At 35.1% G+C, this 27,661-nt stretch overlaps 3 protein-coding genes across 4 annotated transcripts in view; all 3 read left to right on the forward strand.

The window, feature by feature from the left end:
* Nucleotides 1-5,263: 5,263 nt before the first annotated feature.
* On the forward strand, nucleotides 5,264-19,144 carry LOC110463826 (protein DGCR14-like). The gene is made up of 8 exons (XM_021518709.1): nucleotides 5,264-5,510; nucleotides 12,487-12,649; nucleotides 12,916-13,008; nucleotides 14,069-14,217; nucleotides 15,167-15,287; nucleotides 15,708-16,066; nucleotides 16,522-16,637; nucleotides 17,420-19,144. Exons 1-8 carry the CDS (start codon nucleotides 5,403-5,405, stop codon nucleotides 17,739-17,741), a joined length of 1,431 nt encoding a protein of 476 aa, XP_021374384.1. The 5' UTR covers nucleotides 5,264-5,402; the 3' UTR covers nucleotides 17,742-19,144.
* A 3,752-nt stretch (nucleotides 19,145-22,896) lies between these two features.
* Nucleotides 22,897-26,187, forward strand: LOC110463838. Of its 2 annotated transcripts, none has more exons than XM_021518723.1 (3): nucleotides 22,897-23,164; nucleotides 23,697-24,144; nucleotides 25,627-26,187. In XM_021518723.1, the coding sequence occupies exons 1-3, from the start codon at nucleotides 23,033-23,035 to the stop codon at nucleotides 26,031-26,033; spliced, it is 987 nt and encodes a 328-aa protein (XP_021374398.1). In that variant the 5' UTR covers nucleotides 22,897-23,032; the 3' UTR covers nucleotides 26,034-26,187. The 2 variants fall into 2 exon arrangements, with proteins under 2 accessions (XP_021374398.1, XP_021374399.1); XM_021518724.1 differs by having other exon boundaries at nucleotides 22,897-23,138.
* A 997-nt stretch (nucleotides 26,188-27,184) lies between these two features.
* LOC110463804 overlaps nucleotides 27,185-27,661 on the forward strand; it is a 31,663-nt gene continuing 31,186 nt past the window's right edge. The window contains exon 1 of the mRNA XM_021518680.1: nucleotides 27,185-27,212. Within this exon, the coding sequence (XP_021374355.1) occupies nucleotides 27,185-27,212 (28 nt within the window). The remainder of the gene's footprint in view (nucleotides 27,213-27,661) is intronic.

Below are 27,661 nucleotides of genomic sequence, written 5' to 3' on the forward strand. Positions count from 1 at the left end.
GGGGGGGGGATAAATGTTTACACTTCATGCCTCATGTGCACACGTCGTCGAACTGACCTGGAATTCCAGGTAGGTGAAGTTGTATGGGTAGAGATCCAGTTTCCAAACATAGACCTCCAAACTGTGTACAAGCTTTCTGGGATTTTTTCCGACTTTCTGTAGAAACAGCCATGAATGAGACACCGTATGTTGTTATATAGCTGGTGATATTAATGTTGACCTGCTTACAGTAGATAATAATCACTCACTCGTTGATATAATGAACTTTTTCACCTGACGAACACACTGCACACTTCTTAACCCCATTCTTCTATCAGACACTTGTACTTTTACAATAGCCGACATAATAGAGATAGACCTTGAAATTTTGTACCATGAAGCGACATCTGTAGAACTAAAAATTGTTAGAAAATATAAAAGAAAAATATTATGCTATAAAGACGCAGATTACGAACGTTTTAACAGTTTACTTGTAGCAACAGACTAGACTGATCTATTTTTGAAAACCCATTCCCCGGACGACATGTGTGACAACTTTACATCTAGATATTTAGATATAGCTGATGAGTGTATTCCGTCTAAAGTAGTCACAATCAGACCTTATGACGAACCTTGGTTTAACTCTGACATGAGACGTTAAATTAGCAAAAGAGACAGAGACTTCTCCATAAATATAAATCCAATCGCACTCCACATAATTTGAACAACTATAGGAAACAGCGAAATAGCGTTAACAATCTTAAAAAAAGGACAAAAGAATTATTTTACGCGGACATTAACGGTCTTACAGACACTTGTAGTGATACAAATCCCAGAATGTTTTGGAAACTTGTCCGCAGATTAATAAAATCATCTCAAACGTCTGGTAGTATACCGCAATTACGGAGTGCGAGTGGAAACAGAGAAATGGATGACGACATAAAGACTAACATACTTAATGACTACTTTGCTTCTATTTCTACTATCGACGATACTGACACAGAAGTACCTGTTATAGAATCCAGAACAGACTCGACTATCTCAGACATACCCTTTAATATTAATGACATTATTGACATACACAAAACTTTAAAAATTGGTAAAGCTGTAGGAAATGATACAATTAGTCATAATATGTTAAAGAACACTGCTAATTCAGTTGCTTATCCGCTATCTTTAATCTTTCGTTCTTCTTTGGAGACTGGATTTTTTCCCAGACAATGGAAGCTTGCTCTAGTGATGCCATTTTTTTAAAAAAAGGAGATAAACAAGACCTCTCAAATTATAGACCTTTTGCATTGCTAAGTACTATTGGTAAGGTTTCTGAAAGATTAGTTGCTAAACATTTACATAACTACCTTTTAGAGAATTCTCTTATATATCAGTATCAGTCAGGTTTTCAACCAGGTCATTCTACCGTACACCAGCGTATAGAAATATACCACAACTTGTGCGACAATCTTAAAAAAAAAAGCAACCCACCTGTTTAGTCTTTTGTGATATTTCTAAGGCATTCGATCGAGTGTGGCACACGGGGCTGGGGGTGAAAATAGCTAGCTATGGAATATCGGTTAAGTTATTGGAATGGTTAATTGATTATATTACAAATATAGATCTCAACAAATATTTTTTGGAAACAGTAAATCCTCTGTTAAGACAACTAATGCAGGAGTACCTCAGAGTTCAGTCTTCAGTCCGTTGTTGTTCATATTTTATATTAATGATATAACAGATAATTTAGAAAGCTTATCAAAACTTTTTGCAGATGATACTTCTTTATTATGTTCAGATAAATCCCCACAAATATTAGAACAAAAAAATAATAATGATCTAAGAAATATTCAATTGTGGGCTGATAAATGGTTAGTTAGATTTAATCCTGCAAAAACAGAGGCTTTCCTTATTTCGAATATAGAACTAGATCACCTGATTGAAATAGATTTTAATAATATCAGTATAGACTTTGTTGATAACCATAAACATCTGGGAGTATTCATCGATGCTAACTGTAAGTGGAGCTATCATGTTGACAATATTTGTAAAAAAAAGTAGTCAAGCAATTAGGTGTTATCCGTAAATTGAAATATAATCTAAACGACCGTACATTAAATAAGATATATAGATAGTTGATACTTCCTATTTTAGAATATTGCTGTGAAGTTTGGGATGGTTGTACTCTTACTGATACAGATAAGTTAGAAAAGTTACAATTAGAGGCATGACGTATTGTCACCGGTTTACCTTCCTATGCTAGTAGACAATTTATATATACTGAAACGGGATGGGAATCCCTAGCCCACCGGAGGTCCCGTCGGAAACTGCAATTATTTTATAAAATTCATCATAATATTATTCCCAACTATGTTAACACTCTACTCCCTCCCCTTGTCGAAAATGCTCAATATAATCTTAGAAACGCCGAAAACTACAACCTGCCTTACAACAGACTAGAGTTATCTAAAATGTCTTACTTTCCTTCTACTATTAGACTCTGGAATCAGCTAACTTTAAGTATTAGGCATAGCTCCTCTTTTTCATCGTTTAAAAATGCCATTAGAGACAAACACTTGCCCCATGTACCCAATTACTTTTTCTACGGTGATAGAAAAAATAACATCCTACATACAAAACAAAGAAACCGTTCTAGCACTTTGAAAAAACGATCTATTCCGAATTAACCTGGTTGATGACCAACGTTGTATGTGTGGTTACCCTATTGAAGACACCTTCCATTTCTTTTTTAACTGTGATAATTATGTTGAACAGAGAAATAAACTTTATCGTGAACTGAATGCATACATCCCCCTTACATTGAATCTACTTCTTTTTGGAGATATAAAAATTTCGGAACAAGAAAACAAAATTATATTCATGAATACTCAGCAATATATACAAGACTCGAACAGATTTTAACACCCTCCACCCCTCAAAATCGACATCTTTATTAATACATGTATCTTACTAATACTAATAGATTGACAACACGAGTTGCAACATACAAATATACGTATATATATATATAAATACAATGAGGTCGTGTGTTGGGTCTTTCTCTGTGCGGACGGACTAGTTGAAACGGAAATACCAGCAAGAGCGGAGTGAACAGGAGGAAGTTATAATAGCACGGGAAGTGATGAACATTGATCAGAAGAAAGCTGTGAACAGCGAATAGTATAACTAGTCCGTTCGCATGGAGAAGGAAAAAACACGTGGTCTGATATATATTTTCTTAAATTTACAGTCTTGTTGCAGTACTTATCTAGTAATCTTAAAAAATCAGACTCTCTCTCTCTCTCTCTCTCTCTCTCTCTCTCTCTCTCTCTCTCCCCTCTCTCTATCCCCCTATATCTCTCTCTTCCTTTATCTGCATGTGCATGTTTATATTTGTGTGCATGCGTGTGGTTCGGTGCGTGAATGTGTGGGTGTATGTATGTCACTGATTAATTAATTTATAATACATAGCTTATTTACGTAGTTCTGCCATCATGAAATTAAAAAAATTTATTGTACAGGGAAAGGGCTTGATATAAGTTGTAAAACGTGTGCCCAATTCCATTGCTATGAAAAAAAGTCAATACAATATGTTTAAATAAAAAAAGATGACTGAACTGAAACTTACAGAAAAGAAGGAAATATTTGTTCCAGTTTAAATGGAATGAATATTTTAATAAGCAAAGAACATGTTTCGAAAAGATTTGTTGGTATATTTCTTTTCAAGATGGCCACCAAAACATTCATTCTACTGCCTAATCAGTTGTCAGATTCCCAGACAATTTTCTTGCAATATGTGTTCGATGGCAGACTTGGAAAAGGAAGGAAGAAAAAACAAAGATGCTTTTGAGTTTGTTTTCAAACTGGTGATACTAGATTCACAAGAAAACAACTTATTTCAAATTTTGTCGGAACATCTTAGCCCTTTGGTTCAACTATTTTGGATTTTAAAGAATTCTAAAATGGCCGATATAATCATGTATACTTGATGTATGAGCACACATTCCCATATTTTTTTGACTAACTGGGCATTGGCAGTAGTACTCTTTTATTGGATTATTATCATTTGGTGTCGTGCTGTACTGAATCTAGACATTATATTTAGTCTGGCTTATGTGTCTGGAAAAAATCTAGCAACAGATGAGGTCTTGATAGTGCTGATTCACCCATATTTCATAATCTTTACGAATTCTGACTCTGTTCATTTGGAGAGAGCTGGTTGTGTTCACCCTCTGAGCCAAACAGTTTGTTTCTGTGAGATGAATCTTCATTTAATGTGCCTGTTCTCTGTCTTTTTTGTCAGTGTCCGGTGATCTTTGATAAATTGGTCCCCGTATCCAATTGAGACATGCAGTCACAATCTTTAGCACTGCCATAAGTATATCAATGAAGCAATTTGATACTAAATGAGTTCAAACGACTATCTAATGCTTAATACGGCAATGAAAAGACTCTACAATACACGGGGAGTTAGTAACTGTTCTGTCAATGTTAGCCAGTAGATCAGAGTGTTGACTCTGACCAGTCTTAAAATATGCGTGCATACTGGTATTGATATCAGATACCTCTAACATTTGCAGGACATCTCTAAGACTACGACCAACGACTACCTTGTCGTCTTGCTCCAACCATGTGAGCTTGTCTATGGTGTTTTTGTAGTGCTTGCATCATTTTGGCAGTATATCCAAAAGCCATCATAGATTGATTTTTTTTTTACATTTCGTGTACCTTTACATTAATGATATTTCGCGAAGATAGGATGGCGACGTTCACCAATATATTTTCCATTTTTCGATCCCATGCTGTAAGAAGATTAATTAATCATCTAAATATTTAGAAGAATGATTCAAAGTAATAACATCGGATGTATAAGGGATTGAAAAAAAAATAAAACAACAGCATAACTCTTGTAGCACTTCTGAAACAAAATGTATGAGGGGGCAGGCTCCTATGTAATTTTGACATAGCTGGAAATAGTCCCTTTATTAAAAAAAAAGCCTTAATAATACCACAATCGCCAAATATCATGAGACCCATAATATGCCTACTCCTAACACGATTCTCACCGGGTGTTGTGACATAAATTCCGCAAAATTATACAGCTAATTAAAGTATGCATCTTTCACATGTATTCTGAGTTTTACAGAGATTGGGGCATCTAGTTAAAAGTAGACAAATATTAGGATGACTTCTACATTCTTCTAATTACGTGCGAAACCTTTTCCGGATATTTTTTTCCGGTCTCCGTTTAAAAAGTATCATTTTAATGCGTCTTATAAACGCTTTAAATGGTAGCATAACTATGTTATACGAAAATGACATAGATCACTAATAAAAACGTCGTAAAATGTCTTGAGATGTTGACACCACTCAGTAGGCAATCGCCTATTTTGTGATCAATTTAGGCCGAACATATATCAAGCGGTATCATTATGGCTCTTCAGAAAGCAGACGACCTAACTGTTGCTACTACAGGTTCACAGCGACAAGAAAATCAGAAAAATACAGTAAAGGTGCTTGACGAAGAAACCTACACAAAGGTAAAGATAGTGACTTAGTACAGATGTAGATGCACACATACAAATAAGGTTGTTTATATTGTTGGTCAGGTTTAAAGTTTTAGGAGACTACATTAAGTGGTGCTGGTATATATATTTGAAGAATGTTTTACATATGCTGGTTGAACAGTTGAAATCGCAAGTAATATGACGTTGACTTTTTGAGTTTTATTAAGTAATGAGACATTTATTAAGACTTTGAAATTAATTTTGACAGCTATTGGAAACGGCGCGTCTAATTACCCAATACTACCCAATACTACCCAATACCACCCAATACTACCCAATACCACCCAATACTACCCAATACCACCCAATACTACCCCATACGACCCAGTTATGAACCAAATACTTCTTTATTACTGTGAAATATCACCTTTGTAGACGTTATTTACTTCCATCTGCCATATTTTATCGGGAAATATGCGATTTGGTGCCGAAAACATCACCGAATTGCCGTGACTATGACCCAATACTACCCCATACCACCCAATACTACCCCATACGATCCAGTTATGAACCCAATACTTCTTTATTACTGTGAAATATCGCATTTCTTGAAGTTATTTACTTCTATATGTCACATCCTATCTGGACATATGCGATTTGGTGCAGAAAACATCACCGAAATGCCGTGACTAGGGGTTCGACGATTTACAGGAACGGGCAGGATCGGGCAGAAAACTATTAATTATTATATATACATTGATGAATATATATATTTAATTAGATACATTTAAGTATCATTATCGGGTATAAGATATATTTGATAAAAGAATTGCAATTACATGATACTATATTAATTCTATTCATGTCATAAAATGGTGTTATTAAGATCATATATATAAATTTAGCAGGAAATATTTAGAAAATTTTAAATTACTTTTCATAAATGTTAGTTATTCAATTTTGTTAAACATAACAGTATCAATTATATAACAATGCTGGAGAAGAACCTTCAGTTAAATTAGATACTCAAATACTACGAAATTCAAAAAGTATATGGATTGTATATGATTCGAAGTCCTTTCAATTACTTGATTAACTCACAGATAGTCTGTTTTGGACAAGCTAGATATTTTTTCCATATATAGTTCCCTGACCAATCTTATGAAGGGTAGACGAGTAGGTTGTCATTAAGTAATGTAAAAATTAAATAGATTAATAAAAGGAATTACGTTACGCTTCTTATACATCAATCCAGAGACGTATATATTACATTACGTAATATATACGTCTTTGATCATCCGAAAGCAAAATACTAAATGACATGAAAACTTGATTCGACTCCCAGAGATACTGTATACACATATACTTTATTCAACTCGTTGGCCATCTCAAGTAAATGTGATCTCTATAGATACATGGTAGATACCGTGATGTTGCAATTTTATTTAACATCTAAGTCCGTGATCTAAATCACAGTTACAGGTAAATATATATATTATAATTTAATTTTATAATGTCTTCCGAGGAATTACAAATTCCACTTGCAAACCACTTATATAATATGTACAGAAGACGTAGCAGTCTATGTGATTAGTTATAATTTTAAACAGTGTCTTGTAAGCCATTTTAGGCTGAACATCATATACAATTACATTTTCTATTTAATGCATTTGTTAAATATGATACCAGGTGTCAATCAGAAACATTTTTTTATGAAAATAATCTTCCGTTTAAATATAATTAGCTACTAGTTAGTGTGAATTTAGCAGACCTCGCTGGAAGGGGGCTCCCCAACCCTTGGAAATCTAAATTTCACTACAATGTAGAACTAGGAAATTATTCATTTTATTTATCACCATTGTTATTGTTTTTTTAAAGACATCATGTTTTAAGGCAGTAAATATAAAAGAAACCTTTTAACTATTATAGTATGTAATATGTAAGGACAAAATCCAGGAGTTTGTTAGGTAGGGGCTGTCCCAATCACCTGCTCTCTGGATTGGCACATGTGATAGTTTGTTTTAATTTATTAATGTATTATGTATAATAGCTGTTCTTAACAAAATTATGATATTATAAATTATGTAACTATATGTGTTTATACTGTGTAACTATATACTTGTACGATGTAATTGTGATATATGACACTATAATAAACAAAATTGACTTGACTTGACTTAACTATATATATATATATATATATAGAATATGCAATGAAGACGAAAACGGAGATAAATTTTGAATAGAATTGGCAAATAGAGGATTTCCCCCAAAATTACTTGTAGTCAACTAAATTAGAACAAATGTTTAAATAATTTTATTATGCAATGAACGTTATAAACGTATTGACGTACATGAACATTCTACGGATTTTTTTTTATTTATAACAACTATCGATATAATATGTATAAATATAGATTTGTTCCAATATATACTAAAGATACATGGTCGTGAAAAGTAAATCTACTCTTACTAAATACTCGTCAAATTTATTTAAACAAATTTAAGTCTTTAAAAACATCAAGTTATATGAATGCATAACCACGGACTTTATCTAATTCCGTGTACAATATCTAATTTTAAACATAAACTTAGTCCCGTGCAATTGAATAGATTCTTGATATATGAAATCCATTTAAAATCAGCGAAATCATTTTTATGTAAATTCAGCATAAGCTTGTACATTATACTAGACAATTTATTTTCACCTGTAATTAGTTTATACCAAAACATTATCATTCTAGATTTAATTTCAATATCCAGCGAGTACCTACCCGTTTCACCATATACCATTATATTTGCTGTGGAGCTACGTATGTTTAAAATTCTTTAACAAAACTGTACACGTAATTTCTCAATCATATTGGTATTTTCAAACCCCAAAATTACTTTTTGAAACGTATATAGATATTAAAGCATGAAGGATAAATATATTTTCAGTTGTAGAGTAGCCTTTCCTTAAACCAGCTTGAACATTGGAACAAGAAGTCTATTGTCTACTATTACGGAATTAGATAATCAGTTTTGACCACATCGGCCTTTGAAAAAAAATGAAACTTAAAGCGTTTCACCGTGTTTCTTTCTTCTTTACATATACAATTAATATACAGTATCGTTTTTCTATAACAGATAAGGCCTAACAATCCAACATATGGACTTCAATATTTATTTACGTAAAACACGTATTTCAATTAACTTATATTTACATATAGAATAATATTTAATTTTCAGATTGATGTCCCTTTTTTGAGTTGGAAAATTGCGTATTTTCTTTTTTTTAAGATCGTAGACGTGATGGGATTGTAATCTACACATTAACACCAATTAATTCACTCAAAATATATTCATGCTATTTATTAAGAGTTGAGTATAAGTTATGAAGTTATTAAAATTTAGTTATCATAATGTCATTTCCAATGTTTCAGGTGTTATGACATCGCAATAACAATGTCATATATATAAATGAGAAAATAACTCAGATACATATTTATTATATATGTAATATATAATTCTCTGAACAACCCTTTTTTATAGAATAAAACAGAGACATAAATTGGAACCTCGGCCTGGCAATTTATATATATATATATATATATATATTCCGATCCTGCCCCGTTCCTGTAATTGCAATTCTTTTATCAAATATACCTTATACCAGATAAGGATAATTAAATATATACAATAAATATATATAAATAAGTCCGATCCTGCCCCGTTTCTGTCCGTTCCTGTAAATCGTCGACCGTTCTTGCCCGATCCATATCAATACAATACTTTTTTTTAAATTCTTTGCAATCCTTTTATCAAATGACGTATCTTGTACCCGATAAAAAAGATATAATAATATAAATATAAATATAATTTAGTCCGATTCTGCCCCGAATGGCGATCATGTAATTGCAATCATTTTATCAAATATATCTTATACCCGATAATGATACTTTAATGTATCTAATCAGAGACGTATAAAGCCATAACTGTGTTATATACGTCTCTGATCTAATATATATATTCATTAATGTATAGGCCTATATAAAAATTAATAGATTTCTGCCCGTTCCTGTAAATCGTCGAACCCCTAGTCACGGCATTTCGGTGATGTTTTCTGCACCAAATCGCATATTTCCAGATAGAATGTGACATATAGAAGTAAATAACTGTGACATTTCACAGTAATAAAGAAGTATTTGGTTCATAACTTGGTCGTATGGGGTAGTATTGGGTGGTATTGGGTAGTATTGGGTGGTATGGGCACGGACTTAGATCTAATCTAATTCCGTGGTATGGGGTAGTATTGGGTCATAGTCACGGCAATTCGGTGATGTTTTCGGCACCAAATCGCATATTTCCCGATAAAATATGGCATATGGAAGTAAATAACGTCTACAAAGGTGATATTTCACAGTAATAAAGAAGTATTTGGTTCATAACTGGATCGTATGGGGTAGTATTGGGTAGAATTGGGTGGTATTGGGTAGTATTGGGTGGTATTGGGTAGTATTGGGTAATTAGACGCGCCCATTGGAAATGCTTGGAACTAAAATTGAACCAACTTGCTAGCTTCAAATCCATTACCGGAAGTTACTTGATTTTATTTCATTTTATGTATAATTATTGATATGGATATAGAGGTATAACAATGCCTGCATCCGGTTCCAGGTTGTTTCGCCCGAAATCCTGTAAAAGATGTGAATTAATTAGGTTGCCTTACAAGCGTCAGCTGTAGGTAATTTCCCTTTAGCTCAGCGGTAGAGCATCGGGCTGGAGAGCCAAGGGTCGTGGGTTCGAGTCCCAGCGACGGCACTATCTTTATCACTATTTCTCGTCCTATTACAAATAAGTGACGTTGACCCTCCCCGTTCAAGGTAGGAGAACCCTTGGTGGGGAGTCAAAGAACCTGGGTTGGTGTTTGAAAAAACTGGGGAATAGTGTAAAAGATGTGGATTAATTAGGTTGCCTTACAGGTGTCAGCTGTAGGGAATTTCCCTTTAGATCAGCGGGAGAGCATCGGGCTGGAGAGCCAAGGGTCGCGGGTTCGAGCCCCAGCGACGGCGCTATCTTTATCACTATTTCTCATCCTATTACAATCCCGTTCGCCCTGGGTTGATTCGCACTAGGTTGTTTCACCCTAAAACAAAAAAAAAATTAGGGCGAAACATTGTTTGGTATTTTCTTTCAATTTTAATAGTTTTAATTCACAAATTATGTCTTCTTGGTCTTCTATATAATTAAAATCAATTTCATAAAAAAATGTGTTTGTCTTATTTTTGTGAAAAGCTGACTCTGCTCTCACATATGAGTAGATGGATAAAGTATGGAGTGAATGGATAGAAGAAGGAGACAGGTTAGCACATTCTTATTTAGGGTGCTAAAAATAGCCACAAATTCATACGACTTTTGATCTTTTCAACCCCTTCTAATGGTCAGTATCCGCTCATATCAACAATAGATAAAATAAATGCAGTACCTTAACATTCTTGATGTTGAAACATAACAATAAACAAAGTATAACTAGGACATTCATAAATTACATTAAACAAGGATTAATTTGTATTTATATTAGCGTATTAAATGATTTTTTTAGGGCAACTGGATTTAGGGCAAAACAACCCTTACCGCGAACGGGATTTAGGGCGAAACAACCCGTTACCCTGCATCCATTATATATCCTATTGTATCCTATTGTAATGTATATCCTATTTAGTTGGGCACATCTGCGCAGATCATAATGGGTACAATTATATTACTGAAATGGGGAATTAAGTGAAATGAAAAAACATTAAATTCTTTTAAACAATTATAAACAAAGGGCATCATTCTTTCAACATATACAATTATTAGGTACTGGATATAAATAATGTATATATATACATCTGTGCATGTATATATACATCTGTGCATGTATATATACATCTGTGCATGTATACAATTGTTTATTTGCTTGACAGAAATTTTTGATGTTTACTTTCAATTTACATGCACTCATATCAGAGTACATGTATACGTATTTGTGGTTGTACTTCTGTCTCTTTTTTTTTTCATTCATGCTCTTGTTTTATTTTTTTCATATGTAAGAACTAGTTCAAATTCAACATGATGGTACTGCAGGGTTTTTGCCAGCTATTTTGGAAAAGGGCCCCTGAGCAGGAATTGGGAAAATATCATTGGCATTTGGCAAAAATTGGGAAATATCATCAGTGTTCCCATATGCACGGGTTTTGAGAAATAAAACCTACAATGTGATTTTCAAAAAGTTTTCCTCTAGCTGTTTCTTTCAGTAAAATGTATAGCAATAAATAAACACATAAATTTTCAGTGGTTTTGTTTATTCAATTTCAAATTTCTGTTATTTATGTATTTTGAGTGCGCTTTCATGGACGGTAATACTTTGAGCGTTGTACATATAACGACTGGAAACTTGTATAAACATGCTTTTTTATCTAATTAGGTAAATAAAGACTGAAATTGGGAATATACACTTGTCATTTTTCAATTGGGAAGGGTCCCCGTACCGGACCTTATAAACACCTGGTAAAAACCTTGTACTGGATATATTTCATTTACTGCAGAATTTGTTTAGAAATTATAATTTATAACTGAATACCAGGTAACCCTATTTTAAATGAAATTAGTATGCAACTCTATTACCACTTATTCCACATGTACATAAATTTCACTTGTGTCGAGTAATAAATGTCTACTCAAAATGCCTCCAAACACAACCGTCTGGAGTGGATTTTATTCAGAAGCACCTTAAAAAGCGACTAAATGCTTATAATGTAACAGTGTCAACTACAACGAACCAATAAATTATAAGTCTGTTTGAAATCAGTATTGGTATAACTGATATGTATAGATATTGGACCATGCCATGTAGATACATAATTGTTCCAAAGTGAAGTGAATGTGAACTACCAATTACCGTACATTTTTCTCAGTCTTTATATTACTTATTTAAATTTACTGGTGCAAACACTTGTATGTATCTATTTTGCTGGTTGTATTTCAGAATCTTGAAAATATCATTGAAAGAGATTTCTTCCCGGATATGCCTAAGCTCCAGTCCCATACAGAATACTTCACAGCCCTGGAGAAAAATGACCTGGTCAAGCTTCGGGAGATACAGATGAGGAGAAACACCAATCGGCCAAACACCGGCTCTAGCACAGGATGTATGTGCATGTAATGTAGCTTGCTACACAAACTATTGACCTAATTTGGATTGATATGTATTAAATTATTCTAAATGTATATGTGCACTAGCTTAATACCAGTGGTGGTAGACTCATCTTTTATAATCCTCTGGCCATTTCACACTCGCCCACGCTGAACAATTGATATATCTCCTAACATATATTTAAGCTTTCATAAAAAATGTGGTTAAATGTTTTTTCTTTTGACTTTTTTTTTCTTTCAAGTTCAACTTTTTATGTTACAGACACCACACCAGCCACCTTTGAGACTCCAGAACCAGAAAGTAGGCAGAAGTCTCCAAAACAGAGAGAACCTGAGACAGAGTCCAAGACAACAAGTAAGGAACCATTATATATAATATAAAAACTGATACTTATGAAAGCTGTTAGTGTAGTTAGTTGAGAAGTAACTAACTGTTATGAGATTATTATGATTAAGAAAATTATGTATGGACCTACTGGTTTAATATGAAAACAAAATGGACATAGAAGTCCTGAATACCATATTTTCACTATCATTTTCTATTTCTAATAATGATACATTCACTAACAAAGTACAGATACTTTGTTCTATTCTTCCACTTTTACTACACCAGAACATCTTTTGCATTAACCTGTCAGTGATTTTCCAGAATTAGGAGGAGTTAAAGGGGCATCAAATACATTCTCTCTAAGTATTTGAAATTCTGCCTTTATTACATGTACACTAACAGTGCCCCAATCCACTCTACCCCCCTTTTTCAAACCTGAAGAGACCACAGCATATTACAGTAACAAAATTCACAATTACCTGTAAGCATTTCCATCAGGGATTCACGTATTTAAAATTTAAACTGCTTTTATTTTACATAGACTTGTAACAAATAAAAAATATATATAAATGACCCTACCTACTGCAGCTGAAATTTGTATTTATTACTGTAAAATATTAAATTTCTCCTAGGTTCCATTTGCACGCTTGCAATTAAATATGCCTTTAGAGATATTTAATTTGACTTAAACAACTTCAGCAACATTCAAACATTTTCGTAGATGACACAAATACCAATATCTTTCTTAAACATCCCTCATCCTAAATATACACAAAGATATGGAGAAACAGCTTACGTGGAGTCTAGATGCATGCATGTACTGTAGATTACACCTATCAGTGTCCTGAATGAGCCTGGACTCTTGGGTTCGAAGGGATATGTCTTTCTATCATCTATGTTTTGACCATTCAGATTTCTGTGGAAAGATGGTTTGACGTCTGATACTGTTAAAAATCAAGGATCAACTAAAAACCAAGATTTCTCACCTGTAACTTCCCTTGAAAGAATCGGCTAGAACGTTTAATTACGTTTCAATGCTGCCATTTTGTTTTCATGATATCTCATCCGTTTCTGATTTAATTTACAGAAGAAAAAGACTTTGCAAATCTGGATAAGTTCCTGTCTAAAAACACCAGTGAAGACAATGCATCCTTTGCTGAGATTCTGGAGGAGACACAGAAGCAGCAGAGAGAGAAGCATGCCTGGCTGTATGAAAATGAAAGAGACAGAACAACGGTATGTAAATCACAGACATATTTTTTGAAGTTTAACAATGGTAGAGATATATTTCTTTATAAATACAAAACCACTGTAACAGTATGTGAAATAGTATTTTCGTATTCTTTGAAATGAAGCAGCAGTATATCTATACCGGGAAACTTTCGCCTTGTTAAACTTTCGCCCCGTTAAACTTGCGCCCTTCACCGGCAGAGTCCTTTTTCGCCCAGTGTTAAATTCGCCGTACACCGCCGGACACACTGGACCCCAATTGCATCGCATACGGTACCTGAGATAAGCCTCAATGTAGACGAAATAGTGACAAAACATATTCCGTCGTATACATAATTTCTTTTTAAACTTTCGCCGTCGTGTTATATTCGCCCTCAGATCGGAAGGCGAAAGTTAAACTGCAGTGAAAGTTTCCTGGTACATGTATACAGTATATTAGGTAACGCCACACGTGTGATCATCTGACGACTCAGATTGCAAGTGTGCTTTTGATATATTGCACCAACAAGTGTATGTTTGTATATATCACATGAGGGCTTTAGCCTGTGTAAAACATAGCCATCACAAAATAAATAATTGCAATCAGACAACAGATGAACAATTAAGCATGATATTGCTTTTATTACCTACAGTTGTACTTGATACCAATGTACCCACGTGTGTATGTTATATTTTTTGAAAAGTCTGCTAGATAATACCCTGTGTTAATGTTCAACAGCTAATGGTAGACAAAACAGTGAGGAGGATGGAATAATGACATCACATTATCATGGTATGAAATGGTGCTGTCTGAAAACACAGTTTTGTTAAAATAACTTGATTTGAAGACTTGTACATGTGCATTCAGTGTATGTGGTGTTATCACACAAACAAGGCTGCATGAAAAAAAGACAGTACTTCATAACAAAGAATAACTTGAATTAAAAAGCTATTTGAGTATCAATTTTGTGTACAGGAAGAGGATGAACGTTTGGCATTACCCAGTATAGAACAGCAGGCTATAGAGGCGCCACCTCAAGCTGGAGCAGACTCCTGGAAGTATAAGGCTAGGAACTCACTTATGTATGTCCCTGATGGTGAGTATCGATAAAGAAGTAATGTAATTTAAAAAGAAAATGGTTTCCATTGTTTTGATAGAACCTTTTTGTTCCTGGTCAATCTATGAAGTGTGTGACAACTGGTCAATACAGTTGACAACTTTTAAGGATTGATACAATCTGTACCACTCATTAAAACCAGGAAATTTGGTGATTTTAAATATTGATAAACAAAAATATGATATTTTTTCTCAAAATTTAGTGGGCTTCTTGATGCACTTTGAAATCTAAACCAAAAATTACCTGAAAAATATTACAAATCAGAAATTTGTCTTCAAATGAAAAAAAATCAATGAATGTATATGAGTTGTTTTATTGTACATAAAAGGATATTCATGAATCATTGCTGTATATAAGTTTCATTAATTTAACATTTTGTGGTTTTTCTGGTTTTGACAGGTGTAAAATTAAGTAAAACTGAAGAGATGGAGTTAAAAAAAGGCAAATCAAGGGAGATAATTCATGAGAATACAAGATTCCAGATCAGTCCTTGGAACCAGATAAAGAGTACTGAACAGATAAAAATGGCAGCATCATTGAAAGCTCTTGCGTGCTATGGCAAGATAGGTCACGACGGAAAAGAGGTCATGCCCTTAGAATCTCCTAAAGTCAATGGCTACGGTTTTGTGGGCACGCCCTCTCCGGCTCCTGGTGTAGATGAATCGCCATTTATGACTTGGGGTGAGATTGATGGCACCCCGTTCAGAATAGAGGGCAGTGACACACCTTTCACTGGGATAGGAGGTCCAGCATTCAAGGTAAGATTTAATGTTAATCTTACTCCAAGACGATCAATCACTTGGAATAGAGGATTCTCATAATGTTGTAGTAATGGTACCTTGTAAAACTGGAAATATAAAATAGAAATTGATTATCAAATTTCCTCATTTTCTTTCAATGGTATCTTAATAGGGCCATTTAGTTTCTTGGCATTAATACAGGGAGAATCCACTTTCTAAAGGAGTGTTTCAGATTGTGTCTAAGTATTGACAGGAACTGTCCAAATGTAAAGAATGAGTATTACTTCTTAGTAGATTGACTTTCCTGTATAAATAAGTGACAGGTTAATGTTAATAATCTAGATGTTGGTTTTACAACAAGGTTTTACAATTGCCCCATTTTGGTGTGACCCTTTTTTCTTTTATTGTTGTAGTTCTCTTTGACTTTTATTTCACCGATGGTAAAATGTTCATTCAAATATTTCTTATAACAGATTCCAGAGATGCCAAAACGAGACAGACTTGCTTTAGATCTTTCAGAGAAAGCCAGTAAAGCTCACAGGGACAAAAAAGAAAAGGCACTCAAGTCTGTACAAGCTAGACTGTCATCGTAAGTTTGATGTTCTATCTCAGTTTTCACTAGAGTTTTATTGTTTACTTAGCTGGGGTGTTGGGGTGTGGTATGTGTTATATTTGTAACTTGAAAATACCAAATACCTGTTTGCATTGAAGGTTTTCATGTTCCTAAAAATTTTAACTTCAGAGAAACTTTTAACATTGAAAATGCAACTTTGAAGTTGAAATAAAAAGGAAATAAAAGGTTTCTTTGTTTATATAGCGGTTTCTACATTAGCCATCAGAACATTTAATACATAATAATGTATAGGTTAGGTTTGACGTTAACATTATCTGAACAACTAAGGTCATTTAGAGATGTACATTTGTATTGGTGATATAATTATGTATTGTAGTATTAATTCATGAAATGTTTTCCAGTGGTCTCTATTTTAATACGGACGTCAAATTTGACAGGAGTATTATGGTATGGGTTTTTCCGTCCAGCGTAAACTTTTGTTTGTCTGGCCTACATTTTTCGACCGATCTGTTTCAAACTTGGTATACATTATAATCATGATACGAAGTTGTGTCTCCCTTAAAAGAATTTTGATTCGACAATTTATCCAAAAGGTATTGCCCTTTGTTCATTTCAGTATTTGAAATGTAAAAATACTTATTTCACCCAGTGGTTTGACTAAATTTTAAAAAGTTAAATATAGATTTGTTTAGATGCAGCACTATTTTCCTAAAATCCTGCTTTTCATATTAGAAAATTATAAAGGCAATCCTGACTTTGGAAACTATTTCAGGTAATATTTTATTTTTTATTTATAGGCCCTCTCCAAAATTTGGAAGATCTACAACAGAAAGACTTCAATCTATGTCGCCAGCCGCACAGAGACTTGCAACAGCTCAGCTTGGTGTTCGAACACAGTCAGACAAAGCCTTACAAGCTAGTTACACCCCATCTCCCACTCACAGACTCGCAGGAGGCAAGACTCCCACCCTTACTCCTAAACTTACCCCCAAAAGTGCCAGTAGTACTCCTACAGGTGAGAGAACTCCGGGAAGTAAGAGAGAGGGTTCAGATATTGCTTCTCTTACTGACAATCTGCTACAGTTACCTAAAAGGAAAAAAGCCTCAGATTTCTTCTAAGGGATTTTATGTTCCATACCAATTAATTTTATCTTCAATTCGTTAGATTATTCGATGGAAATTTGTGTGAGTTAGAAATGTGTGTGTGATGTACCCTGAGAAAATGTGTGAGTTAGAAATGTGTGTGTGATGTACTCTGAGAAAATGACTTTGCAAAACAGGATTTGTTTAGGTCTGGAAGTTCTTCTTACGAGGAACATTCCTCTGAAATATTTTTTTGTTCTGAGAGAAAATTTGATGGAGTCCGGTAGGATTCATTGATTTCAATATGAAAGGCTATCAATAAACAATTCAGACGTCATTGGAAACATTGGAGGTTTTCCTATATTCACTAGAACGATATGCACCCTTATTATCGAGGGCTAAAAAAGTCATAATTAAACTGGAGCGAAAATTTCCTGGTTACAGTATATCCTTCAGAAAGGGCTTCATCAGCAATACCGGATATCCATAAATTGTACCAGCTTCTTGCTGGATATATATGGTACTATTATGTTGTGGAGGACTGGGATAATACAGGTAGTAAGTGCAGAGATACATATCACGATACTGGATGTCTGATATGATATGTAGCAGGATTTATTAGTTTGCTTGTTTGGGAAGGTTGAAAAAAAAGGAACATTACAATGAACAGATTTTCAATAATATAGACTAGGTATGCATTAATATAGTTGGTCAGCTCCAAAAGTGATATTATTATCAAGCTAACAAGTCATTAGTCGGAATAAAAGCAACTATCATTATCTTTTCTAATATCAAAAGCAAGTAAATCCTGACTTGAGAATGTTTTTCAGGCAAAACGATATTAACATGTTTTCTAGTATTGATATGTAATATAGCACAGGGAAAAAGCGATACATACATGCTGATACATCGGTGTATCATCCCAGCCCTAATATTGTTTTGCATGTTCTGCTGTAGTAACTGGTAAGGAAAGGTCAATAACAGATAAATATATGTTTAACGCTCTTCTTGTTTAATGACAGGTTTGTTAAAGGTATCATACCATGTATAATGAATTCATAGACTTGTGAAAACAGTGGGAGGTCAGATGCTGGGTAATGCAAGAGGCTTGTAATCACGTTATGCATATAAATTGTCAAATACATGTATAGCTTACATACATATTCCATGAATTGCTAACATGCTCAATGTAAAAGGTGATATCAAGTTAAAATATATGTATATTTCTTCTTTTCACACCGTTATGAAAGTATTCCCTATATTAATAAAATCACATGTTGTAATAATTTTACAGAATATATCTGTTTGATATTTGAAAATGAAAATAAAATAACAAAAACAAATAAATGAAAAGGCCTAATGTTGCTACATGTGTCAGAGAATCATAAATGCACAATCAGATTAAAATACAAATCTTAATGGTTCAACTTATGGACTGCAATGCTTATGAAAAAAAACCTGACAAGGGAACTAACTCGAAGCCAGAAAAAAATCCTTTTGGTTGATTCATCTTTGTACAGGAGAGTAAGACAGCTACTTTTTCAACATTGTTTCAAGGTTTATTTTCAGTTTACAATAAATGCTTCTTTAAATTGTGTATAATCGTTTTAATGTAACACATATGATTCCAATTTACAACATACAAATATAAGCTTGTTTTCAGTTTACAATGATTGCACAATTAAAGTTTTTGGGAACGTTTCTCTGTAAACACCAAGGCTTTCATTTACTTTGATAATTTCACTTAACTGTGTGTGAGCATGATATGTTTCTATTACTTAAAACCTATTGATCAACACTTTCATTGTGTTTTAATAAATTTTCTAGCTGGTCTGGAAACCTCATATTTCCAGTGTTTATTTTCATTACAATATTTCTGTTTGCTACGAACTTAGTACATGTACCGAATGTAATTGTTTTTCCAATACCTTATTGTGTGTTAAAGTGTATTTATACTCGGTTCAGATCTGACATAACATTTTTGTATTGTCTGTTGGCGTGGAATTTCATACACGAAATAGTAGTCACATGGACAACTGGTACAAATTAACTTCTGCGATTATTCATCACAGCAAAAGTGACGTATCGTATCGCACATGTTTCAGCTCTCGATTTGTGTCACAGGGAATTGAAATAATAGTTAACTGAATATTAATGAATTTACAATTAAACAAACAGTCGAAGATTTAATCGAGTTTCCCTTTTGAAATTTGTATCTTGTTCAACATGTGCATTTCCCCTATGATTCATGATCAATTATAATCAAATAATAAAGAAATATTAAAAGATCTTCCAATTAAATATATTAATAAACATGATTCTCCCCCTGTTTAAAATATGGTAAATTATAATTATAACAGGAAATGTTCGGTGGTACTTTCCTTCGTGGTTTGAAACTTTATTAGATCGTTTCATGGTACAAACTTTCGTGGATTAACAAACAGTAGGCACCTTTATCATCCAAATTCGTTGTATTTATTTTCGTGGTTCAATAGCAACCATGAAAACAACGAATGGTTATACACAACGAACATTTCAGGTTATACAGTAATTGAATTGAATTATCGATGGTCTATGGAATATTCCATGAAGGATTGGATAACTTGGAATTTCATTGTAATATATTTCAACACAACATTTGAATAGATAATTAGATATGAATGGGGTGGTTTACGATTATTACTAAATAGACACATCTATCGTTCAAAAAATTACACTGCCAGGAAAACACAGCTTGAATTTACATGTACCTTCCTAACCTGTTACACTGCCAGGAAAACATGGCTTGAATACTTTGCTATGAGTGTGAACCTCCATCGAAATTCTTTTAAAAAGTACATCAGATAATATCAGGGATCAGGGAATGGACGTCGCTCACCAGTAATCTTACAGAACCCGTCACTATGTCTTGTGATCTGGAAATAGATGTCGCTCACCAGGAATCCTAAAGAATCCATCAGTATATCTCATGACCAGGGAATAGATGCCGCTCACCAAGAATCCTACAGAACCCTTCAGTATGTCTCATGACCAGGGAATAGATGTCGCTCACCAGCTGTCCTACAGAACCCGTCGGTATGTCTCATGACCAGGGAATAGATGTCGCTCACCAGCTGTCCTACAGAACCTGTCAGTATGTCTCGTGATCAGGAAATAGATGTCGCTCACCAGCTGTCCTATAGAACTCTTCATGTTGCTCACAATCAATCCTACAGAATCCGTTGGTATGTCTCCTGATCAGGAAATGGATGTCGCTTTCCAGCAATCCTACAGAACCCGTCAGTATCTCGTGATCAGGGAATGGAAGTAGTACAAAAGTAAGGCTTTTGGCACAGGGTCATTGAGTGCACTCCCCTATATAATCCTAACCACCTCCCTGGCAACCCCCTAGTGGCACCCCCCTTCGGCAGGGGGGTACCGATCGATGACGTCACAGGGGGGTTCTCATGTATATGGGTTTTTTCTGACTGCATCTATTAATAGCGACAACCTATATATGAGGAGGGGGGTACCAATCAATGTCGTAACAGATTTTCCCCGATTGCATCCCCACCACCCTGCAGCACCACCCTAACCGGTTGGTACCATTATGATGACGTCCTAGTGGCACCCGCCTTCGACGGGGGGTACCGATCGATGACGTCACATGGGGGTTCTCATGTATTTTGGTTTTTCCTGACTGCATCTATTTGTAGAGGTCTGATTGCATCACGTTTAGAAATAGTCAAACCGGTTTCAACCGGTTATGAAAACAACACCGAGAAAGGTATACCGTATTCCACACTGTAACTAATGGGTGTTCGACGCTCCAACTGCTGCTGCTGGGTAAATACAGCATATACCGGCTGCTTCATAATGTCTATGTAGGATGGTTGCTGCTGCTGTTGCTGTTGTTGTTGTTGTTGTTGTTGCTGCTGCTGCTGGGTAAATACAGCATATACCGGCTGCTTCATAATGTCTATGTAGGATGGTTGTTGTCAAGTAGCTCATCCTGCTGCTGCTGCTGGGTAAATGCAGCATATACCGGCTGCTTCATAATGTCTATGTAGGATGATTGCTGCTGCTGTTGTTGTTGTCAAGTAGCTCATCCTTGGCGGCGGCGGCGATGGTTGAAGCAACACAACCACCACCACGTGCACCACCCCCGCCGCCGCAGGGGCTTCAACCATCGCCGTCAGAATGAGCTACTTGACAACAACAGCAGCAGCAGCAACCATCCTACATAGACATGATGAAGTAGCCGGTATATGCTGTATTTACCCAGCAGCAACAACAACAACAGCAACTACAGCAGCAGCAGCGACAGCAACCATCCTACATAGACATTATGAAGCAGCCGGTATATGCTGTATTTACCCAGCAGCAGCAGTTGGAGCGTCGAACACCCATTAGTTACAGTGGGGAACAGAATACGGTATATCTTTCTCGGTGTTGTTTTCATAACCGGTTGGAACGGTTTGACTATTTCTGAACGTGATGCCATCGGACAGCTACAAATAGATGCAGTCAGGAAAAACCAAAATACATGAGACACCCCCCCCCCCCCTGGGATATCATCGATCGGTACCCCCTGCCGAAGGGGGGGGGGGTGCCAGGGAGGTGGTAAGGATTATATAGGGGAGTGCACTCAATGACCCGTGCCAAAGCCTTACTTTTGTATTACTAATGGACATCGCTCACCAGCTGTCCTACAGAACCTGTCAGTATGTCTTCTGAAATAGAAAGACGGACACTATGAACAGGTAAAAAACTGAAAAATAATCGGGAAGTGGAATTATTTTTCATGCTTCATGTGGTAATGAAGTTACAGTGATTAATGCAGTATTTCTTCAACGTAGAATGAAAAGATATAGAATGAGGTAGGAAACCATAGCTACACAATTTCGTGATTAACATGAGGCACGTAGCCAGCAGACAAATGTCCCAATATACTTATATCGGTCTTTAGCGAATCGGCTGAATCTGGGAGTCTATGGAGTTTCAAATGTACACTAGCCGTTAAGAATAAACTGTATACTTCCATACACTGTTCAAAAACTACGTATATTGGTTTTTAGCGATAAGTGCAAACAGATAAGAGTCTATTTTGCTGTTTGCCTCGAATATCCCTGTGAACGTTTACTACATTAACACCTGTTTAAAACCTATCACTATTCGTTACACCTTGGAGATTGTGCACGTGTACTGTGACCCTAAATGCTCTCGTTATTGTTATTGGCTAGATTGAGGTGTTATTACCACGGAATTATAATAAGTCCGTGGTTTTTCAAAGCAGAATATTACATTTTGATTCTAATATGTTGGACATATCCTTGTAACTGACCCCTATGATAGCGATGTTGTTATCAGAAACACAAGGTGGGCTCATTTACTATTACTTTAGAAGGGCATATCTATGTCGATCACCGTACGGAGCCGATGGTTCCTCTGAAGGTATGTTAGTTAGGAGTGATAACACGGTATGTCTTGCACATAATGAGGTTTGTGATTTGTCAAAAAAGTACAACGTTAATTCACAGTACATGTATATACTTATTTGCATAATTAATGTGTTGGTAACAATTCAAATCTCGTGCATACTTGTATATTTCTCTATTTGCTACTTACATATATGATTAAAGCAAATGATTAAAGATTTGCTAAAGATTGGTCTTTTAACAGCAGTTTCCTTTTATATTATTTCATTTTTTCTTGTTATAAATGAAAATTTATCCGCATTTATTTAACAATAATTAGGAAAAAACCATTTTCACTAACATTATTCAATGCTGTATTTTTTCTGTTAATGTGTCTTCAGAAAGGGGCAGATCTCGGTAACTTTTATTGTCTATCCTGCTGTAATGACTTCCTTGTCCTATATAGGATATGTAAAGTGTACCCGTTCTTAGTTATTCCTTTCACACAAACTTCCGTTAGTAAGGATCCAGTCTTTTATGTGATTTATTGTTTACATGAACTTGTATATGAAATTTACGACCTATCTATTTGTAGCTTGATATGATGGTAAAACCGCTGCCGGTCCTTGTCCTATTCTTATCTGTGGCCACTTGTCAGTTTCATTCAAATGGAAAGTCCGATTATGTTTCCGATACCATCAGTGCATTCAAGCATACAGTCACCGAACTCTCCCGTCAAATCGAGGATCTGAAACAGTTTCAGAAAAACGAAATAGAAATTGTCGCGAACCTGCAAGAAGCACTACGTTCTGTTAAAATTGAAAACAAACATTTGAAAGCAAGAGTTGCATTCTTAGAATCACGATTGGCTGCTGACTTCGACGAAAGTAATGAAGACCAGCAAAACAAAGACTATTCGGGTAATTCCCATGAGAATCGCCTGCCTGAAGAGATCGAGCCCAACGTCACCAATGCTGCTAGTGACATCGTGATAGGCCCTCCTGGAGCACCTCCACATAGAAGTAAAATGGCTCGTGTTGCAGGTACGTGTATCATTCCTGTCCTGTGATAATATAATAAAATTAACAGCTACCTATTCATGTTTCTACTGGGATGGTAAGTGATAAGGATACGTGTCTCCAACAACCACTGTAGGTTTCCTCACTCCTATCTCATTGGATAAACCTGCTAGAAGATGGTAAACATTTTTGGTTACCCACTAGTGGGTAACAGCCTGGGCGTCATTTCATTGGTCAATTTGATTTATGACGTCACGTAACAATGCTTTTCGACGTCATTTTCCATTGTGACGTCATGCTCCATGGTAATTGTTTCTCCCATCGGAAACACACATAATGTATTTTCCAAGGGAAAAAAATGTTTTTTCAGATAAAATCCGAACGTTAATGGAGAAACATGTCCCCAAACTCGTGATGATAAGTTATTTCGTTTATCTAACTCGAGTTAGTTAATCTTCGTATACATACACGAGTTTTACCGAATGTCTTTTACAATTTGAAAATTAACTAACGAGAGTTAGATAAACGTAATAACTTATCATCATGACATTCCGCACGCTTGTTCTACAGTAGCTGTTATCATCACGAAGTAGATAAACATACATATAACAATAATACAGGCAATAACAGGTTGAGAGGCAGATGCTAGTGCTTACAGTTTCATTTGTCTCGATTGTGGATTAGTATAAGTAAGCAGTACAAGATAATACGTACTGCTATAGGATTTCGACTCAAGCTAGAACAGTTTAGTCAGGAAAATTAACAAAGGCAAGGGTATGACATAAACAGTTACTCCGTGAAGAAATGGTATATATATATATATATATATTTATGTTTTCATCTTTATAAATCTTGAACTGCATGTGTACATGTATGCATGTGTATCTTTATATATTCCATGATAGTGTTAATGTTAAGCTACATGCTGACTGCTGAGTGGATGATAACATTGGAGGATATATCTTCATGAGATATGTCTCTTCTAGGCTTTTATCACTTAACATCTTTAATAATGATTTTTTTCCTCGGAACGTATATTTCAATTGCAGTTTTTTAACTCGTCATTATGTCGATGTTTGTTGCATGTAGTTCCGTCTATAAAAAGGTCATATTTAAGCAATGTTTAATAATGTTGATTAAATTGTTCGTTTAACGTATCTTAATGTAATGTTGCTTAATAACAACAATAGCATTTACTGAAGATAAAATATGAACTAAACTGGCCCTAGTCACTAGGATATTAACGATATCAAATTATTTTGATTTTTTGGTAACTCTAATAATAATGATCACTTCGATGTCTGAAATGTTCTAAACTATGGGAGATAAGCTAGAAGTAAAATGCAATTGAGAAATTCTTCATAAAAACTTAGGGGCTGGTAGCCAGTCTAACACTGAACAATTGTTTTGTGAATCGTTTGATATGTTTTAATATTTTATAATTATTTTCCAGCTATATTTAATAATTCTATTGACTCCCGTGTATTTTCTATCTCTTTGCTAAAGGCACCAACAGGAATGCTGTGGCATTTTATGCATATCTGTCTCACAATGTTCCCAATCCCGGTGCCGACTTTACTGTGAAGAATGATCATCCAGTAACCAATATCGGTGGAGGCTACAATCCGGTGTCAGGTATATTTACCTGTCCAAAAGCAGGAGTGTATGTCTTCAGCTGGTCAGTCGGAATCGGTACAAACGGAGAAATCTACTCGGAGCTGGCGAAAAATGGAGCAGCAGCTGGTTATCTATGGACCGGGGAACACACCTGGGCCGAAACATCAGAGAAAACGTTGATATTGGAACTTACACAGGGTGATATTATCACCATCAAAGTAGAAAGAACTGGAAATACTAGTCCTACAATGTGGGGTTTGAGAACCTCGTTCTCCGGGTACTTAATTCCATACTAACAAACTGATACAAAGGTTTTAATCAATAGTTTAAACTATGATAACCATTAGTGTCGTGTTATGAAATTTAAAAAAAAATGTTCATAAATTTATCTTAAGAGTGCAGTGCAATTTTTTCTTTGATGTGTTTGTAATGTTGTTTTTTTAATAAAGGATACACATACAACTACAACAGAAAAGTGTAACTATGTGCATTGGAAACTTTTTTTCCTGGCATGAAAAAAGCATACACCTTCCGGTACGGTTATGTAAAAACAAGAAAATATTGAATAAACAAAACAGGATCACCAACAGTGTTCTGAGGGTAAATCCAGGCTAGAATTCCCACCTTAGACCTTCCGATAGGGTGACCGTGGCTGTGATTAATTGAGCTTCCTGGTCAACGCTGGGTCGGTAGCCTACATGTAGTTGCGGTTCAGTTCTCCAAAACTACAAAACCTATCTAGTGTTTTGCCTGTAGTGGGACAAGTATCCTTAACATCAAGGAGTCCATATCTTTTTTTTTTCAGTCCGTTCATCTTTGTGTTATCAAGTCGTTGACGGTTTTTTCATGCAAGTTCGTAGGTTGCGGTCTCATGTTAGGTGCGAAAGCGCCCGGTGAAAAAACAGCGATATTGTCCATAAGCCTTTACTTTTCTAGACTTCAACATAAGACTGCTGATCTGTGTAGGACAGCACAAGGAAGATAACTTCCTAAACGTCCGACATGACAACAAAAATAAACAAACAATGTTATATGTAAAACATTGCAAAAATGATTTCCACTTAAATGAAAAGAAAGACAATGATTCAGGAATACGCGCAATCATTATTTGAACTTTATTGTCAACTCGTTGTTGATTGATTTACTCGTCTCAGGAACAAAGAAAAAAAATCCTTTCACTAGAGCTGGTGAAAGCTTCGACAAATTTAACGAACTTTCCCGAAAAGTTGGTTGCAAATCAATCTGGATCAATTCCCACGAAATTACCGACGTGTTCATTGTTATCAACTTGTAATTATAGGTCGTGATAGGTTAAGGAAAAATTCGACTTACAAAGGGGACGTTCAGGGTCGGGGTTGGACGTTTATCTTTTTAGAACAAATCTGGAGAGAAAGAAGGACATAAGAGCCGCTGTTTAGAAGGCATCGTTGACAACACAAGAACAGACATGGCTGGTAACCTGGCGGCTCGTAGGGGTATGTCAACATATAAGTACATAGTACGTGAAGGATAAAAAGTAACCAACATTTAATTACACAAGTCTATAGTGTATATACATTACCGTAATCTACCTAAATGATTTATATTGGAATATTTTGATTTATGTGATCTGCGTAAGCTATTTGTAACTCAACATTTGTTTTCCCATCACCCGAAATGATTTGTTTTTAAAAAAAATATTCATTGACTGTATTTTAGCTCCATAATTGCTCCATAATGTGTTGGTTTAATAAGCATGCTGTTTTTATGTTGAATTACGTTTTTCGGACAGACGTACATACAGTATGTCTTGATGTGTGGAAGGTATCGTTAATCCAGCAATGAACGAGGGTGAGGAATGGATCGGAGCATCTGACAAACCTGTGGTATTTTATTTGGCACCTGGAGATATACTATTTACTAAAGATGGGAGAAATAGATAAGT

The sequence above is a fragment of the Mizuhopecten yessoensis genome, unplaced genomic scaffold (genome assembly GCF_002113885.1).
Source record: "Mizuhopecten yessoensis strain PY_sf001 unplaced genomic scaffold, ASM211388v2 scaffold10933, whole genome shotgun sequence".
Taxonomy (NCBI): Eukaryota; Metazoa; Mollusca; class Bivalvia; order Pectinida; family Pectinidae; genus Mizuhopecten; species Mizuhopecten yessoensis.

Excerpts from the sequence above, each read along its gene's own strand:
- LOC110463826 (XM_021518709.1), top strand. The coding sequence starts at position 5,403 with ATGGCTCTTCAGAAAGCAGACGACCTAACTGTTGCTACTACAGGTTCA. Across the intron at positions 16,067-16,521 it reads TAGGAGGTCCAGCATTCAAG|ATTCCAGAGATGCCAAAACG; the intron begins GTAAGATTTAAT and ends TTCTTATAACAG. Across the intron at positions 16,638-17,419 it reads GTACAAGCTAGACTGTCATC|GCCCTCTCCAAAATTTGGAA; the intron begins GTAAGTTTGATG and ends TTTTATTTATAG.
- LOC110463838 (XM_021518723.1), top strand. The coding sequence starts at position 23,033 with ATGATAGCGATGTTGTTATCAGAAACACAAGGTGGGCTCATTTACTAT. Across the intron at positions 23,165-23,696 it reads TAGTTAGGAGTGATAACACG|CTTGATATGATGGTAAAACC; the intron begins GTATGTCTTGCA and ends ATCTATTTGTAG. Across the intron at positions 24,145-25,626 it reads TAAAATGGCTCGTGTTGCAG|GCACCAACAGGAATGCTGTG; the intron begins GTACGTGTATCA and ends TCTTTGCTAAAG.